We start from the raw sequence: 16,018 nt of genomic DNA, 5'->3' as shown, positions 1-16,018 counted from the left end.
AAAGGAAGCCAAAAGATTGAAACCTCGTCTCTCTCTCACTTTGCTCAAAAAACCATATTGCTCACCATGATTTTCCTCTTTCTATATAAACAACTTCTCTTGGTTATGTTTTTTGCAGCCAAGAACTTCAAACTCTCATCTCTCTTTCTCTCTTTGACCCTCGAAAGAAGAAGAGTATATAGAAATCAAAAGAAAAATCAGACATACCACAATACTCAAAGACAAGCGACGGGACTCACCAACTCTCAAATTCACTGAAGGGTTTGCAGCTCTCAAATTCGCGGAGGAGGCGCAAGGCATGAAAAAAAATTTATATATATATTGGTAATGTAGTAAATATGTGAAATATTTTGGATATTTTTGGCAATGTGTTATTTTCATTAAATAAAAACTGCGGCGCGCCTTTTCCATTTGAAGTGCGTTTGGTCAAAAGCCTCAAATTGGAGCTTGTGGCTAAACGCTCAGTTCAATGTTTGGGAGGATGAAAAGCTCTTTATTAAAAGAAACCCAAACGACCTATTTTTTCCTTGGAAGTGCTTTTTGGAACCTTAAAGCCCTTTTAGTGCTCTAAAACCCAATCTCAAACAGGCTCTAAGTCATCGTTGGGAACTAGCTTAGTCTCCAAGTAGCTTATACTTGTTGCCCAAGTAGCTCATACTTGTTGCCCAAGTAGCTTGGTCCCCATGTAGCTTGGTGGCCTTTAAATAGTTGCCCATGACTGTATAAGCCAACACAACCCAGCACAAGATACGTATGGTGCTTGCTATCCCCACTTTAGTCTTCTTCGGCTACAATTTTTCATTTGACAACAAGTATACAAAAAATCTACAATTAATCCTCAATGAACCTAATCTTTTTGACAAACACATACCCAAAAATCGTGGCCTATGGACATTATTAACCCATCCAAATAATTTCATACATCGTAGGTACTGTAACTGTTTGATAGCTTGACCTATCAAGATTAGAAAAAACATAACTCATTCAATTTAACTCCGGATGACACGAAATTTGGCTTAAAATGTTCCTCATTCAAAGACTCACCACATATCCAAAAATCATAACAACCAATAACTTTTTGGTACCTCAAAAGAGCCTCGAAATTCTGTGGCTCTGTTTGATTGAAATTTATGTTTTGACACTTGCATCTTCTAAAAATCATAACTCCTTCTACAAGTGTCTAAAAATCATGAAACTACTTTTAAAATCTTCCTTTCTCATCATTATATAAGGTCCTAAAACAATTTTATTTAAGGTCACTCATTGAATTTTCGTCATTCAAAACAATGTGACTTTTCTTTCAATTACCCACTTAATTTCTAACTAGCAATTTCCATCATCTATCACATTAAGTCTATTTACCTAACTCCATATAAATCTTAATAAAATTGAAAATCCTCCTTATCCTTGATATTAAAATCAACTTTATTCTAGGGTATAAATTTCGGGGTATTACACCATGAACTTTCAATTTGATGTAATTGACCCCAATCCATCAATTTTTTCCGTTAAACCCTAACGGAAACCACTAAAAAGGCCAAATTACCATTCAATTTTTCATTTTTTATTTATTTTCCATTTGAAATTAAGGGTAAATTTGAAATTTTATAAAACTTTCAGGGGTATAAATGTAGTGACCCAAATAATTAACTAAGCTTAGGTAACTTAGTTAGAGGGTTAATTTGGACTTTGGGTCACTAAGGATAGCTAGAAGGGCATTTTGAGAATTTTGGACCTTCGGACCGGACGTACGCTCTTGTTTTTAGTGCGGACGTACACATGGGGACCACCGAACGTACATTGACAATAGTACGCTGTACTCTACAAATAGTACACGAACGTAAGCTCCTAAAGTACAGGACGTACTCTACTTTTGGAATACCCTTTGGATAATACCTGGATTGTATGCTGCAGCCTTTGGACCACTGGTGAATAGTACCAGACTTACGCTAGTGTTGGCGGACGTCCGCTGCTTTTCTGGGGAGTTGGTAGATCCCCTTAGCTATAAATACCCCCTCACCATTTCACACCCATTCCACCCTAAACCCTCTGGAGACCTTGCTTGAGTGATTTTGTGAGTTGTGGGTGTTCTTGGAGGAGAATGAGCGATTTCTTGGAGGTTTCGCTTCAAGGAAGTAATCTTTTAAGCTTAGCTAATCGTTATGCCGTTTAAGTGCTTTTCCATAGTTAACTTAGTTGGTAGTTTGTAGCTTCTAGTTATGTTGTTGCCCTTAATCTTGACAGTTTAATAGTTTATCTTGATTTAGCGTTTAATTCTTATTGGGCATATTTCCTTTGGAATGAAGGTGTTGTTTTGAGATAGGTTGTCCTAGGAAAGGCTTTTGGTAACCTTAAAAATTAGTTCGAGAGGATAGGAGGACGGTTGAACCAAATGAGGTTCTACCTGAAACTCTCTAAGCGGACGTATTGCCTCGAGCCCAGACATACGGTTCAAAGTATTTCAACAGACGTACGGCCACGAGCCCAGACGTACGGTTAGGAGTGTTCTTGGGAACGCCACTTTGGACAATCGTTCAATAGCCTCTGTTTTCATGTTCTAGGTTCGTTTGAGTTGAATTTAAAACTAATGATAGGTCTTTTCTCAGTATTCAAGGTTATGGAGCCTCAAGGAAATTTTATGAAGGAGCCTTACGACTTAGGTGAATACAAAATCACATGGATGCTTGTTACTTTTCCCACATTGCAAGTCTATTTTATATATATCAACTATGCATATTTTGCAACTCTCATGAAATACATTTTGGAACTACTGTGAACTCTCTTTTGTGGAAACGTGTGTTGATTAATAAGATAAGAATGAGACTTGAAAAACTATGCATGTAAAAGACTGATAAGACTAATTGCATCGTATGACATGGTACACAGGTACGTATAGAATAACGGCCATGGGCTTACTATACAGGTTAACTTTATGGTCAAATGTATGTGTGGGGGCTTTGGATCCAATGGTTTCGTGACTAAGATGCAGCAATTCCCAATGGATGGTCACTATAGGACGGACATCATTAGTGGTGTAGGCCACCCGAGGTCGGACTCGGTCGTGCCACTAATGTTATGTACAGTAGACCGTGCAATGGCTAAGGCACCAGCATTGTACTACAGGTCCCTCAGGACAGCGTCAATCCTGCTGGGAATGGGTAATATCACGGGTAGACCATACGGTTGAACTATTACTGTTACTCTATATCATATGCATATATTATATCTATATCACATTCATGATAAACTGTCATCTCATAATGTTGCATGTGCTTTATAAACAACTGAGTTCACTATTTAATGATGGGTACGTCATGTGCATTTATACTCACTAAGTCGTCAGATTTACCCTTGTGTTATTCTCCTTTTTTTCTCCATATGTACAATTATGCTGTTATAGATAACTTAGCAGAATATGGATATCACGAAGCATCCAATTATCTTGGAGGATTCGACCTAGGAGATGTTTGAGGTATTATTGCAAGCTTAGGCGAGCGCTCATGGTAACTAGTACTTTGAGTTATGTTGTAGAATTAAGAGCTCTTATGCATGTTTGCATATTAAGGTATAGCATAGATCCCTTGTAAAGATGATGACTTGTATAGTGTAATTTTAGCTACTTGATGAACTTTGGTAGATGCTCTGGTTGTAACGATTATGTTTATAGAATTTTAATATTTTTCGCTGCTTAGTATCCTCTCTTTTCGAGGAGTAGAGGTCATTGAGTCTTGTTCGGAGATGAATAAGGTTGGGAGACGAACCGTGAAGTTAATTACTAGTTAATTAAGGGCGTTACAATAAAAGGTCATTTTCTCACTTTTAACTTCTAAAAACTGGCAAAGGGGGGTAGATTGCATCAAATTAAAAGTTCGGGTAGTGAAATTGAGAGGTTTTTAAATTTAAGGGGGTCTTTTCAAATTGCGTAGTAGTTCAGGGGTCCTTTGTGAAGTTTTCCCAATTTTGTATTTAGAACAAAACAAGTAGTTCTTACATTCAACTATTTAATTGAACATAAATCATAATGTGCATAAACCAATATCTCCTCATACATACAAGGAAATGCAAATACAGCTTGATTAGGCATTAGCCAAACTTATTTTCTTACTGCACATAAATGAACCTTATTTGTTCTTGGCATGCCTATAGTAGAAGGCTTTTATCCTTCCAAGTGCATCCTCAAGCGAAGAATGCTCAATGGCAAAAGTAATTCGAAGCCAATTCTTCAGTCCAACGGTTATCCCTGGAACCATATATAATCATGAGCAAGGAAGAAAAAAGAAAAAGAAGTCATGCCAAAGTATTTGAACCTCTAAATGCTTAAAATGAATTCGATATTAACCTTTGTTTTGGCGTAAAATATTTTCCAGAAAATATTTCCCTATTTTTGAGTGTTCAAGCTAAAAATGTTTTAAGTTGACCAATTAAAATAACATTTTTTAGGCGTAAAATAGTTTACATTTCTTATCTGCATAAACCATTTTTCGTCGCTTTCTCATACCACCGAGCAAGCAATTGTAAGAGGACCTCTTATGATGCCTATTTCTCGAATAGGTCTCAGGTTGCCTGAATACCTACTTGGGCAAGTGGGCCTCAGAATAACCCTCTCACGGTTGCCCACCCAAATTGCTAACAATATGGGCAGACAATTGCATTGCATCTCAATCCCACTCGCAAAGGCTTTTCCTCTGCAACTCCTCTTTGCCGTCTCTCTCTCTCTCTTCCTTGCAGTTTCTCAAATTATGTGAACATGTGTGATCATTGTTAGTCAATACATGTATACTTTAATTAAATGTAATATTTAGGTTGATTTTTTTTAGTTGTTTTATATTAACATTTTTATGTTGTGAATAAAAGTTGATATTTATAAGTTAATATGGTTGAATGAAAATATAAGATATATTTGTTAACTTTTAAAACCATTTACCAACAAATATATATATAAGGTGCTGAGGGCTAGGCCAAGGGTCTGCGTAACCTGTATGTTAGGCCAAGGGTCTGCGTGTTCTAGTCAAATACTTAGTGAGGACATGCTTAGGAAGTTTTGCAGTGAGTGAGTACCTAGGATGAGATCCTTTAAGACTTCACCCAGTGAGTGAGTTTCGAGTTTAGTTTGTGTGTCATAATGTGGAGATCTAATTCTTCTGTTAGCTCTAATTCCAGTTTGCCACCGGACGTGGTTAACTATGAAAATATTTTGGTTGATGGTGATAATGATTTCAGTAAGTGGAACATTCCCAAGCTGGACGCTTGGGATGTCTACAACACTACTTGGTTTCAGTCTTCTTTTAAGATTCAATATTCTGTCAAAACTGTTGAACAGACCTTTCCGGTCACTGGTAATAATCAGACTATTACCTTGTTCAGCAACAAAATCAGACTATTACCTTCCATATTATAACCAGATGTGAGAATATTCAGCGTCAGAGCTTTCAAAATATGAACATCGGTTAAACTCAAAGTCATATTTGGAAAAACATCAAAGTGGACAGGACCACCAAATAAAGATGACTGAATTAAACCAATAATGCTAGTTTTAAAATCAAGAAAACGAGCATCACGCAAACAAAGCAAAACTGAAGCATTAATACCGAGTCGAGTCAAAGATTTGACTGCAACTTGGACAGAACCAACATGCAAAAATCTGAATTTTTTAGCAAGAGCATTGTTAACAAAACGCTTGCTGAACAAGGTAATAGTCTGATTATTACCAGTGACCGGAAAGGTCTGTTCAACAGTTTTGACAGAATATTGAATCTTAAAAGAAGATTGAAACCAAGTAGTATTGTAGACATCCCTAGCGTCCAGCTTGGGAATGTTCCAATTTTTGAAATCATTATCACCATCAACCAAAATATTTTCATAGTTAACCCGTCCTGTGGCAAAGCGGAATTAAACTAGAATTAGATCTCCACACATGACAACAAACTAAACTATATATATATATATATATATATATATATATATATATATATATATATATATATATATTTTCCTCTGAAACAAACTCTGATAAAAGATGAAGATTTATATATATGTTAAAGCATTAAGTGATACTATCATTTGTATATGCTAGAGACAACCACTCAACAAACATCTTTCTAGGGGAAACAAACAATTTTAGCCATGAAAGTATTAGGAAAATGTTCTAAATTTGTTGAATTCTCACCTGGCAGAATAATCACGGATTCCTCCTTGGCCAACTTCATACAGAAGTCCACGTCATCAGTAACTCCTTCAAGTAGTGATAGATTTAGCTTTACCTGGTACATACTCAAAAAAACAAAAATAAATAAATAAATAAATAAAATCTTTTTTTTTTGTTAAATCTTCAAATGTTTATTTTAAAGCATAATAATCTCATAGTTTCTATGCCCTTACCATTACAACCATGGACCCTTCTGGTTTGTGTGGACAAGTGAGGCAAGGAATCTCTTTAATTCCCTCATATAAAAGGTTTGCATCTTCTCTCAATATGTTCAGAATTTTTGAATAGAAATCCTCCTTCGTTTTCTCAAGGATTTGGGTAAGTGCACCCTGAACAAATTAACCATTTCGCAATTTTAAGCTTTATGAAAATAAAAGGGCAGAAAAGGTATTGCATTCTTTTTTGACTTTTTTTTTTTTTTTTCGTTATATTTAGAAAAATAAACTGAAACTAGGTACCTGTATGACGGTTGGGGGGTCAGAGGTGATGTCGAGATAGCTCCTTAGGCTCTCCACAAACTGGAAATTAAGAAGAAAACACAGGTACTAATTAATTAAGTTCATCATGAAATCAAGGTACAAACAATAATTGATCATGTAAGCATGCATAAAATTTCTCATTGAGCTATTATCAGAATTCCTAGGTTTACTACATGTATTGGGTTTATATCGTAGAAATATACGGCGTAAATAAAATAGGGACAACCGTTTTTCAAGTAGTGCAACTTACACTAGCCTAAGGAATCACAACCAAAAGTAGATGAAAGATCGAAACTAAATGGAAAAATATACTTCTTATTTATGAAATATTACAGCAATAGAAAAAATTTGGGTGGATCACACTTGCACAAGATATAAGAAGGTTTTGATGCGATATTATGGAATGAGAGGCTTAGAAGCATATCTAGGGTATATATAAGAGTTAGGGAAGGACTCATATTTCACTAACAAGATACATATGAATTTTCATGTGACCAAGGAAGAATAACGAATTTGTATAAGAAATGATAATAACGTTTCATGGGAAGGTATAAGGTTAATTGTATTGAAATATAAAGTGTGTTGAATGAGGGTAGTGATTGTTAGATGATCAAAATAGAAGATTGTAAAGTGGAAAGGCTAAAAAATGAGAGAATGACATGTGTCATCCATCATTAGTAAATGAGTCTCCCCACATTCAAAATTACATAAGTTACTCACTACATCACTAAAAACAAAAAGAAGAAAATTAATAAAAATGAATTTAACTCCATCCCCAAGGTACAACTACAAGATAGGAATTCATTTACAATTTTTTCCTCTAAGCAAGCATGAAGAACCACCACTTGAAAGAACCTTATAATTTATGCTACATACACTAGTTTATAGGTGGCAATTTGTATTCACATGTCAGATTCAAGTTGTATCGAAACATGAATATAAGACTATATAGATCAATTTAACCCAACCTATTTAATTAAACTGCTAATTTTGTATTGAGTTTTACAGGTCGTGTCTATAGAAATTTATTTCTAACAAAAAATAGGAGAATTATAGCATAAGCAAGAGAGAGAAAAGAGATAGTGAGTTTTGAAGTGGTTCAGTGTTAGACACTTACATCTAGTATAATTGCCCATAAGACTACATTGTGGTCTCATTAACTTGAATATGTTTACGATCCCTTTTTGTAGGATACCTATGGTAGATGAAGGAATACAAGTATGATAATCATTACAATCAACCCCTAAATGGTGAATATATTTTAACATCCCCTCAAACTTAAGGTTGGGAAAGAAAAACAATTGATTTTGTTTTCAATTTTTTGGAAGAGATCCAATGCGGCTGGGACCACAAACTAAATGTGAGCTCATATAGAATTGTCGTTGATAAACTTATGATGAAGAGAGACAAGCTATGGCGTGGCGCGAATCAAAATAGGAATGTGAGCTCGGAACTATGGTGAGCAAGGGATGAACGGGCCAAAATAAACTCCAGAGCAGTCACCACTGTAAAGAATACTAGAAAAGTTGAAGGAAAACATTGGAATCCACAATAAAGTAGCTCTAATACCAAATATATATATATATATATATATATATAAGAAAATTATAGCGGAAGCAAGAGAGAGAAAAGAGACAGAATTTTAGAGTAATTTGGTATTAGACACCTATATTCATCACATCAAATTACTCCTAAGACTACATTGTGCTTTCATTAACTATGTTTACAATACAATTAATGATCTTAATTTACAAGAAACATGTGGTTGGTGAAGGAACACAAGTATGGTAGTAAACCCTTAAACGGTGAATATTTTAATATCAACCTAATATGAAAAATATATATTCTAACATTGCTAAAAGTTGTCGACTCTTATATTGTGTATTGGGTTCAAGTTATGTCGAGGCATAAGCCTAAGATTATATAAATTAACCATAATCCAACTCATGTAAATTAAACGGTTCAGACTTATTAACTCTAACTCATCAATTTCTTGTAGGATTCGTAAGTCGTGTTAAAAATTATAAGCCCTAAGTTAAACCTTATGCAACTCGCTATAGAGGGAACATTCTAGCTAGTGAAACCAATCATTGCCACTTTATTACTATATCAAATAAGTTAATTGTGAGTAGATATAGATTGACTGGAAGCAGAGAATACCAACCCCAGATTCTTGAAAGATGCCATTGGGGTCAGTTGTCACGATCCAACCAAGTCGCCATCCAGGAACAATCCATCTCTTTGATAAAGACCCAAGTGTTAAAACAGGCACAATTGATCCAAACACTCCCATTGGCACAAATGGATTACTCCCAAAAGCTAGATGGCCATAAACTTCATCTGAAATCACAAAAATCCCAAGTTTTCTAGCAGTCTCCGCAATCTAAGTTGACAAAAACACAACAATTGAAACTTTTAGTTTACAACATTGTTTTCTTCAAAATTTACAACATAGATATGTGCAAACACGCGTACCTTTTTCAAATGTTGGTATGTAAAGACATTTCCACATGGATTGCTGGGATTGATGATAACCATGGCCACTGTATTCTCATCCACAAGAGCTTCAACAGAATCAAGATCAACCTCCCAACCTTTTTCAGGCATAAGATCGAAGTGGCGAGCTTCAAGGTTACTGCAACGCACACGAGCTTCATATTGTGGGTAGCCTGGTCTAGGAAGCAGAATGTTAGCACCAGGACGCGCAAGAACAGATACCACAATTTCTATTGCTTGGGTGCAACCAACTGTGAGATACACATCATCTGCTGATAATTGGTATGGGAGATCTTTAGAAATATGCTCTGCAACAGCTCTGCCATGAATTGAAGCAACAAGATTATTATTCTATTATTTCTATAGACAAAGTTTTATGTGTGATTGTTTTGTTTTGTCTTACTTACCATAATTAATGGCCAACTCAGAACACTATTTCTTTAGATTAAAAGTTAAAAAAAAAACTTATAGATAATTACCTTTTACCTACATAAACTACAGAGCTTTGTCACTTTTTTTCATAAACTATCAATTATAACACCTAGCCATATCAAACTATCATCTTATGACAAAACGATCCATTCTGTCAGTCAAATGAGTTAAAATTGACAGTCAATGGTCATGTGCAAGTCATGTGCCATTTAAAATTTTTTTTTCTTTCACATTTGTCCTCACTTCAAAATGAGAAAATAATGCTTATACCCTCTTAAACCCTAATCCAACGCTCGAAAATAATTTAAAATAAGGGTAAAAGTGAAAGAAAAAAAATTACCCCTAAAAATAAAATCGTAAAAGGTATTTCCAAAAAATCTAAAGGACACCAGAAATTGGAATCTCTCTTGAAAAACTGGAGGCCAATAGAAAAGTCGTAGAAAAACCGTCTTTTGTGCCGACACCACAAAAAGAGAAGCCAATTTTCTGAGCGACAGATTCTTTCCATGCACGTTTCACCTCGGCCACGTGACGTTTCTTATTGACTGCACAATGATACCAACTACACATTCTTTAAGCTGGAGGAGACCCCACTACTTGAATTTGGAATCTTTATCAATTTCTTGTTTAATATTCTTTTTCTTTTTCTTTTTTATAAAAAAAAAAATCAATATTCAAATTGCTAATAATTTTAAAAAATACATCCTAAGAGAATTCATATAAAACGATCTGTTCAAATAAATTTTAAACCGTTCCACCACCTATCCTTATATTTTAGAGAATCAAGATCCTATATATACCATACACATGACATTAGATGATACATTAACTATTTTTTGTGTCGCGGTTCATAATAAACCACATCATCTAAGAATATATGATTTTAATTTTCTAAAACTTTTTCTCTATTTTATTATATCCGCCCCTACTTTAACCATGACGGACTTTAGTTTTACTATATATATTGCCGCCCTCCCCCACCACACCGCCGCCGCCCCTAATCTGTCACCTTCCCTATTCGTTGTATAGAAAATAAATTGATGGGTTGGCGGCTAGAAAGAGAGAAAGTTTGAGCCAAGCCGCCATTTAATGCTACGTGCAATATCTTAGATATTCCCGGATCGCAATCTCCTCCAATCAATTAAATCCATTTTAGCACAAGTTAATGAAAACGATCTAAAGACTCATTTTGCTATCAAAAGAGTATATAGAAAAAACTTCATAAATTAAAAAAAAAAAAAAAAAAAAAAAGTTGCAAATTATGTCTTGGGAATTAAAAAAGAAAAACCAAAACCAAAACAAATTAATTAATTAACATCCCTTATTTCTTAATCTAACACACAATTACATCTAAAAGACCCATGTAAACTTCAACAGTTTTCTCTTTTTCTGCATGTGTATGTATGCATTTTGCTGTTGGATTGTACAGTTTATATTAATGTTTTCAATGGAATGATTTGTGGAACAGCTAAAAATTTTAACCATGAAACCCATTAGCCATGAACGATCAATTATTATTATTTAAAAAAAAAAAAAAAAAAAGAATTAGAAGGTTATGAAGCCAGAATTTAGTCATTTAATCAATGCTTTATATATATATATATAGAGAGAGAGAGAGAGAGTGAGAGATTGAGAGAAGGTTGAGGGGTTTTAGAAACATACCTCCTTGCGTCAGCAACACCAACGGTGGGAGGATAGCAGTTGAACTGAAAGGATTGGACGGCGTCAGCAACGGCATCTGCAGCAGAAGAGGTAGTCCGATAGCTGGGAAACATGGTGGGGTCGGCACGGCCAAGAGGAATGGTGGACCGTTGATCGTCCTTGTTACGATTTGCCATCAGCTGGTTGAGAACACCTCGGACGGAGATGGAGGAAGCGTTTAGCTCTTGGTTCCCTTGGAAACCCCATTTCTTGTGTCCCAGCTGCTCCATGTCTTGGTGGAAAGCCAACAGCAACGTTTGAGTATATATATATATAGTACAAATGCTAATTAATTCATGAATAATATTAATATATAATAATAATAATACTTTGGAAAATAACAAAGAGGGAGAGATTTCATGTTGTCGGTTTGTGTGGACAGACAAAAGTTTAAAGTGGACTCAATTTTGAACCGTACCGTTTCTATCCTTTGAAAGTTTGGTATGTATTTTTTACCAAAAAGAGAAAAAGGAGAGCTTGAAAAGAAACTTCGTGGTGGTTTTAATAATGTTGAAATTGTTAAGTAAGATTCTACTTATAATGTAACAGATATTCAAACACAGTCAATCACACCAAAGTAGAGATAGTATTGAGAATTCAAACTTTAAATTCGAATGTAAATTTTAAAGTTTGAATTCCCAATACTATTTCTGCATTGCTGTGATTGACTGTGTTTGAATATCTGTTACATTATATATATATATAATCTTGTTTATCAGAAACATTGTACAATGAATGTTTTACATCAATGTCATTCATACTGTTTTATTTTATTTGTTTTGTCACTTCTTGAGTTTCGTTGGGAAATTTTTTGACATGCAATCGATATTCTTATGGGATTTACCTACACCTGAGTAAGTTTCGGGCTATTCAAACTCCTTTTTGAGCATCTAGGCCCCACAAGGACTCTCTTAAAATTATTCGCTCAAATTACAAACAATAAGTAGGAGCAGACAATTACACTATATTTCAATCTCACTCTGGATGCCTTCTAATCCTACTCGTTTTCTCTGTAGCTCTTACTTGTCGTCTCTTTCTCTCCTTTCTTCGCAACTCCTTAGATTATATAAAAATATATTGTAATTTTACGTTAGTCAATACGTGTATGTTTTAATTAAACATAATTTTTAGATTTTTTTTTTTAGATTTTTTTTTTTTTTTTTTTTTAAGAATTTTTTATGATAGTACTTGTATGTTGTGAATAACATTTTATGGGTTTATACGATTAAATGAATATATAATAATGGGAATACCTTCAATCAGGAAGTGGGGTAAAACCAATCTTTTACATTATCCAATAAGAAAGTGACAAATAAGCTAAATACACCACAAACAATATGAATGAATACACGGGATCTTATGATTAAAAAAAGGGAAAAATATAAAAAAACCTCGCAAATTACCAGCCGTTTTTGATTTAGCTCCTTAATGTTTCAAAAGTGATAAATTAGTCCCCAAACTACCAAACTATTGCATTTTAGCCACTCCGTTAATCAAAACCGTCAGTTTGGACGGAAACTGCAAAACGACGTCGTTTTGTTACGGGTAAGTTACTACAATGCCCTTTTATGAAAAAAAAAAAAAAAAAAAGTTGGAAAAAATATAAAAAAGCCCCCTCCAAACTACCAGTCGTTTTCATTTTAGCTCCCTAATATTCAGAAAGTGATAAAGTAGCCCCCAACTACTAAACAGTTACAATTTAGCCACTCTGTTAGTCATTACTGTCAAATATGATGGAAAATTCAAAAACTACATCGTTTTGACAATGAAAAGTTACTAAAATGTCCTTTTAGAAAGAAAAAAAAAATCATATTAAAACAAGCACGCAAAACGATGCCATTTTGCTTAAAATTAGGGTTTCCTTACACTTACCAAAACAGTGTCGTTTTGGTCAGTGTTAGGAATTAAAAGAAAAAACCTTAGACCCCACATAGAGAAAACCCCCAACCCCAGTTTATCTCTCTCCCCCAAACCGCCGGCCACCACGTCATTCTACCTCCGGCAACCTTCTTTCCACAAGTGAAAAAAATGCAACGCCCCTCTCTCTCTCTCTCTCTCACAAAACCGGCTACCCCTGCCACCACCATCTATCACAGCCGGCCACACTGTTGTGCAAATTTATTTAACTCGCAAGTGCACGAATCAATTATAGTTAATGGATTACAAGTGCGAGGTCGAACCCATAGGGAATTGTATTCTTGAAAGTAATTTTAAATCTAAATTAATTAAACCCTAATCTAGTTCCAAATTTTTGAGAGATTTTTTTGTTTGAATGAAAAAGCAAAAGCATGAGCAATTTAAAGTGATTGAAATCTTATGACGAAGCACTAAGGTTTCGGAATCCGCACTCACAAATTCATAACAACATAATTTCATGATCTATAATATTCCCCAAAATTCTCACATATAAATCTTAAGTTTATTTTACTATTGCTTCAAAGAATTAATCAAAAGATCCCATGTATCCATTCATAACCCAAATCACAAAAAAAATCCAATATTCTATCAAATCATTAAAAGTTATCCGTAAATCAGAAGAAAATATCCAATCTTTATCAAAACATCAATTGTATCCAGAGAATAAATCACAGGGGAAATCCAATTTTTAACAAAGAAAATCAAGCAATCAATTGTATTGAATAATCTTAAATCATCAAATGTATCCTTGAATCATAAAAGATATCCAAGAGTTATTCAATCCAATTGATTAGAAGTAAAATAATAGAGCAATTAAACCATTAAATTGGAAAATATTACATACATGAAACAAAGTTACTAATCATAAGTGAGGCTTTATCTTCGACCTTAGTTGAAGGTTTAGCCTCTCATGTTATTGAAAGACAAAACAAAATTAATTGAATTCATAATGTAAAATCGAGTACTTACAAATAAGAATCACAAAGTAGAGATTCAAAAGTTAGGAAAACCTTAAACTCTCTTCTTTCTCCTCTGCAATCTTCAAATTCGTAGCCCCCCTCAACTAATTTGATAATTCCCTATTTATAGACCTAAAACTTAGGGTTTTACAAGTTGAAACCGGATAAAATTCGTCCAGGTTTGTACCCTTTTATTGCGGGATGATTTTAGAATAGTAAAAGTCCGAATTAGGAAAATCCTATTTCACAATGAATTGTATTATTTTGAGTTATTCCAACGCCACTTGAATCACCTCAATCGGATATGTGAGAGAAAAGTTATGGTCAAAATACTGAGACGTGCAGAATCTGAATTTGAATCCAATTCGAAATTTTATCCAATCTTATCCTTAATCCGATTTAATCATTTCTTGGATTTGGTTAAACTTAACCACATTATCTAGGTCTTCTCAAAGTATGTTTTCTTCCAAAAAGTAGTTTTTCTTCAACACCTACAAAATACTAAAAACACAAAACTAACACAGAACATCATATAATAACACAGTTAAAGGATTAACACAAGTAAATTAAGGGGTCCAAATATACAATATTTGGCACACATCACACACCATCCAGTGGCTACAAAGCGCCACCGAAAAATTCTTGCCCATTGTAGAAATCAAACCAAAAAAACCACATTCGTAGATAAACAACATCGACCCGACAGCTATACCATGAAATACAATAAAAAGATTGAGTTATGGGTAAGATTTACAGGCTGCCGAAGATAGAACGACATGGTAGCCGGCGGTTTTGGGGAGAGAGATAAACTGGGGTTGGGGGTTTATTCGTGGGTCACCTGCGTGGGGTCTAGGGTTTTTTCTTTTAATTCCTAGCACTTACCAAAACGACGCCGTTTTGGTAAGTGTAAGGAAACCCTAATTTCAAGCAAAATGGCGTCGTTTTGCTTGCTTGTTTTAATATTTTTTTTTTTTCAAAAATGGCATTTTGGTAACTTACCCTTGCCAAAACGATGTAGTTTTAAAATTTTCATCATATTTGACAGTAATGATTAACGGAATGGCCAAATTGCAACTGTTTGGTAGTTTGGGGGCTACTTTATCACTTTCTAAACATTAGGGGGCTAAAATGAAAACGGTTGGTAGTTTGGGGGGCTATTTTATATTTTTTCCAAATTTTTTTTTTTTTTAATAAAAGAGCATTGTAGTAACTTACCCGTAACAAAACGGCGTCGTTTTGCAGTTTCCATCCAAACTGATGGTTTTGACTAACGGAGTGGCCAAAATGCAAGAGTTTGATATTTTGAAGGGCTATATCACTTTTAAAATATTAGGGGGCTAAATCGAAAACGGTTGATAATTTAGGAGGCTTTTTTATATTTTTCCCTTAAAAAAAAAATCCTATTTCTCTTTTCCCTTTCAAGAGAAAAAAGGAGGCGGCGGCGGCCAGCCTCTGATGTCATCTCCGCCACCATCTGTCATGTCGGATCTCACCTTCGGATGCGGTCGTTGTTTACTCCTATGGCGCCCTCCTCGAGTTCATGATGGTTCATGGATGTGGGTTGCAGTTTCGATGGGTTTTAGCGACACAAGAGGCCAATAAGAGGCTTGGGAGGAGGAATTTGATGGCAAAGCTCCATGCCTAGCAGTGCTTTCCAATGAAGCTACCAGATCTGTGCTATTTTGGCGAAAACGATAACTTTTTGGTCTCGGTAGGAGTCCAGGCTTCGATCTCATTTCCGCCATATTTGTTGTCTTCGATCTCATCTCCAGCCACGCTCCACAAGCTTGCCATCTACTGCACAAGAGGCCGATCAGAGGTTTGGAAGG

At 34.9% G+C, this 16,018-nt stretch overlaps 1 protein-coding gene across 1 annotated transcript; it reads right to left on the bottom strand.

The window, feature by feature from the left end:
- Window positions 1-3,981: 3,981 nt before the first annotated feature.
- LOC132164048 (nicotianamine aminotransferase 1-like) lies at window positions 3,982-11,569 on the bottom strand. Its single transcript, XM_059574456.1, has 7 exons — window positions 11,275-11,569; window positions 9,160-9,499; window positions 8,849-9,067; window positions 6,664-6,723; window positions 6,379-6,534; window positions 6,167-6,260; window positions 3,982-4,240 (listed from the first exon to the last, which is right to left on the bottom strand). Exons 1-7 carry the CDS (start codon window positions 11,541-11,543, stop codon window positions 4,122-4,124), a joined length of 1,257 nt encoding a protein of 418 aa, XP_059430439.1. The 5' UTR covers window positions 11,544-11,569; the 3' UTR covers window positions 3,982-4,121.
- Window positions 11,570-16,018: the final 4,449 nt, after the last annotated feature.

Source organism: Corylus avellana, chromosome ca10 (assembly GCF_901000735.1).
Source record: "Corylus avellana chromosome ca10, CavTom2PMs-1.0".
Taxonomy (NCBI): domain Eukaryota; kingdom Viridiplantae; phylum Streptophyta; class Magnoliopsida; order Fagales; family Betulaceae; genus Corylus; species Corylus avellana.
The sequence above is the reverse complement of the archived record's forward strand: the minus strand, read 5'-3'. Positions and strand labels throughout refer to the sequence as shown.

Excerpts from the sequence above, each read along its gene's own strand:
- LOC132164048 (XM_059574456.1), bottom strand. The coding sequence starts at position 11,543 with ATGGAGCAGCTGGGACACAAGAAATGGGGTTTCCAAGGGAACCAAGAG. Across the intron at positions 9,068-9,159 it reads CATACCAACATTTGAAAAAG|ATTGCGGAGACTGCTAGAAA; the intron begins GTACGCGTGTTT and ends TTGTCAACTTAG. Across the intron at positions 6,724-8,848 it reads GCATCTTTCAAGAATCTGGG|TTTGTGGAGAGCCTAAGGAG; the intron begins GTTGGTATTCTC and ends CTTAATTTCCAG.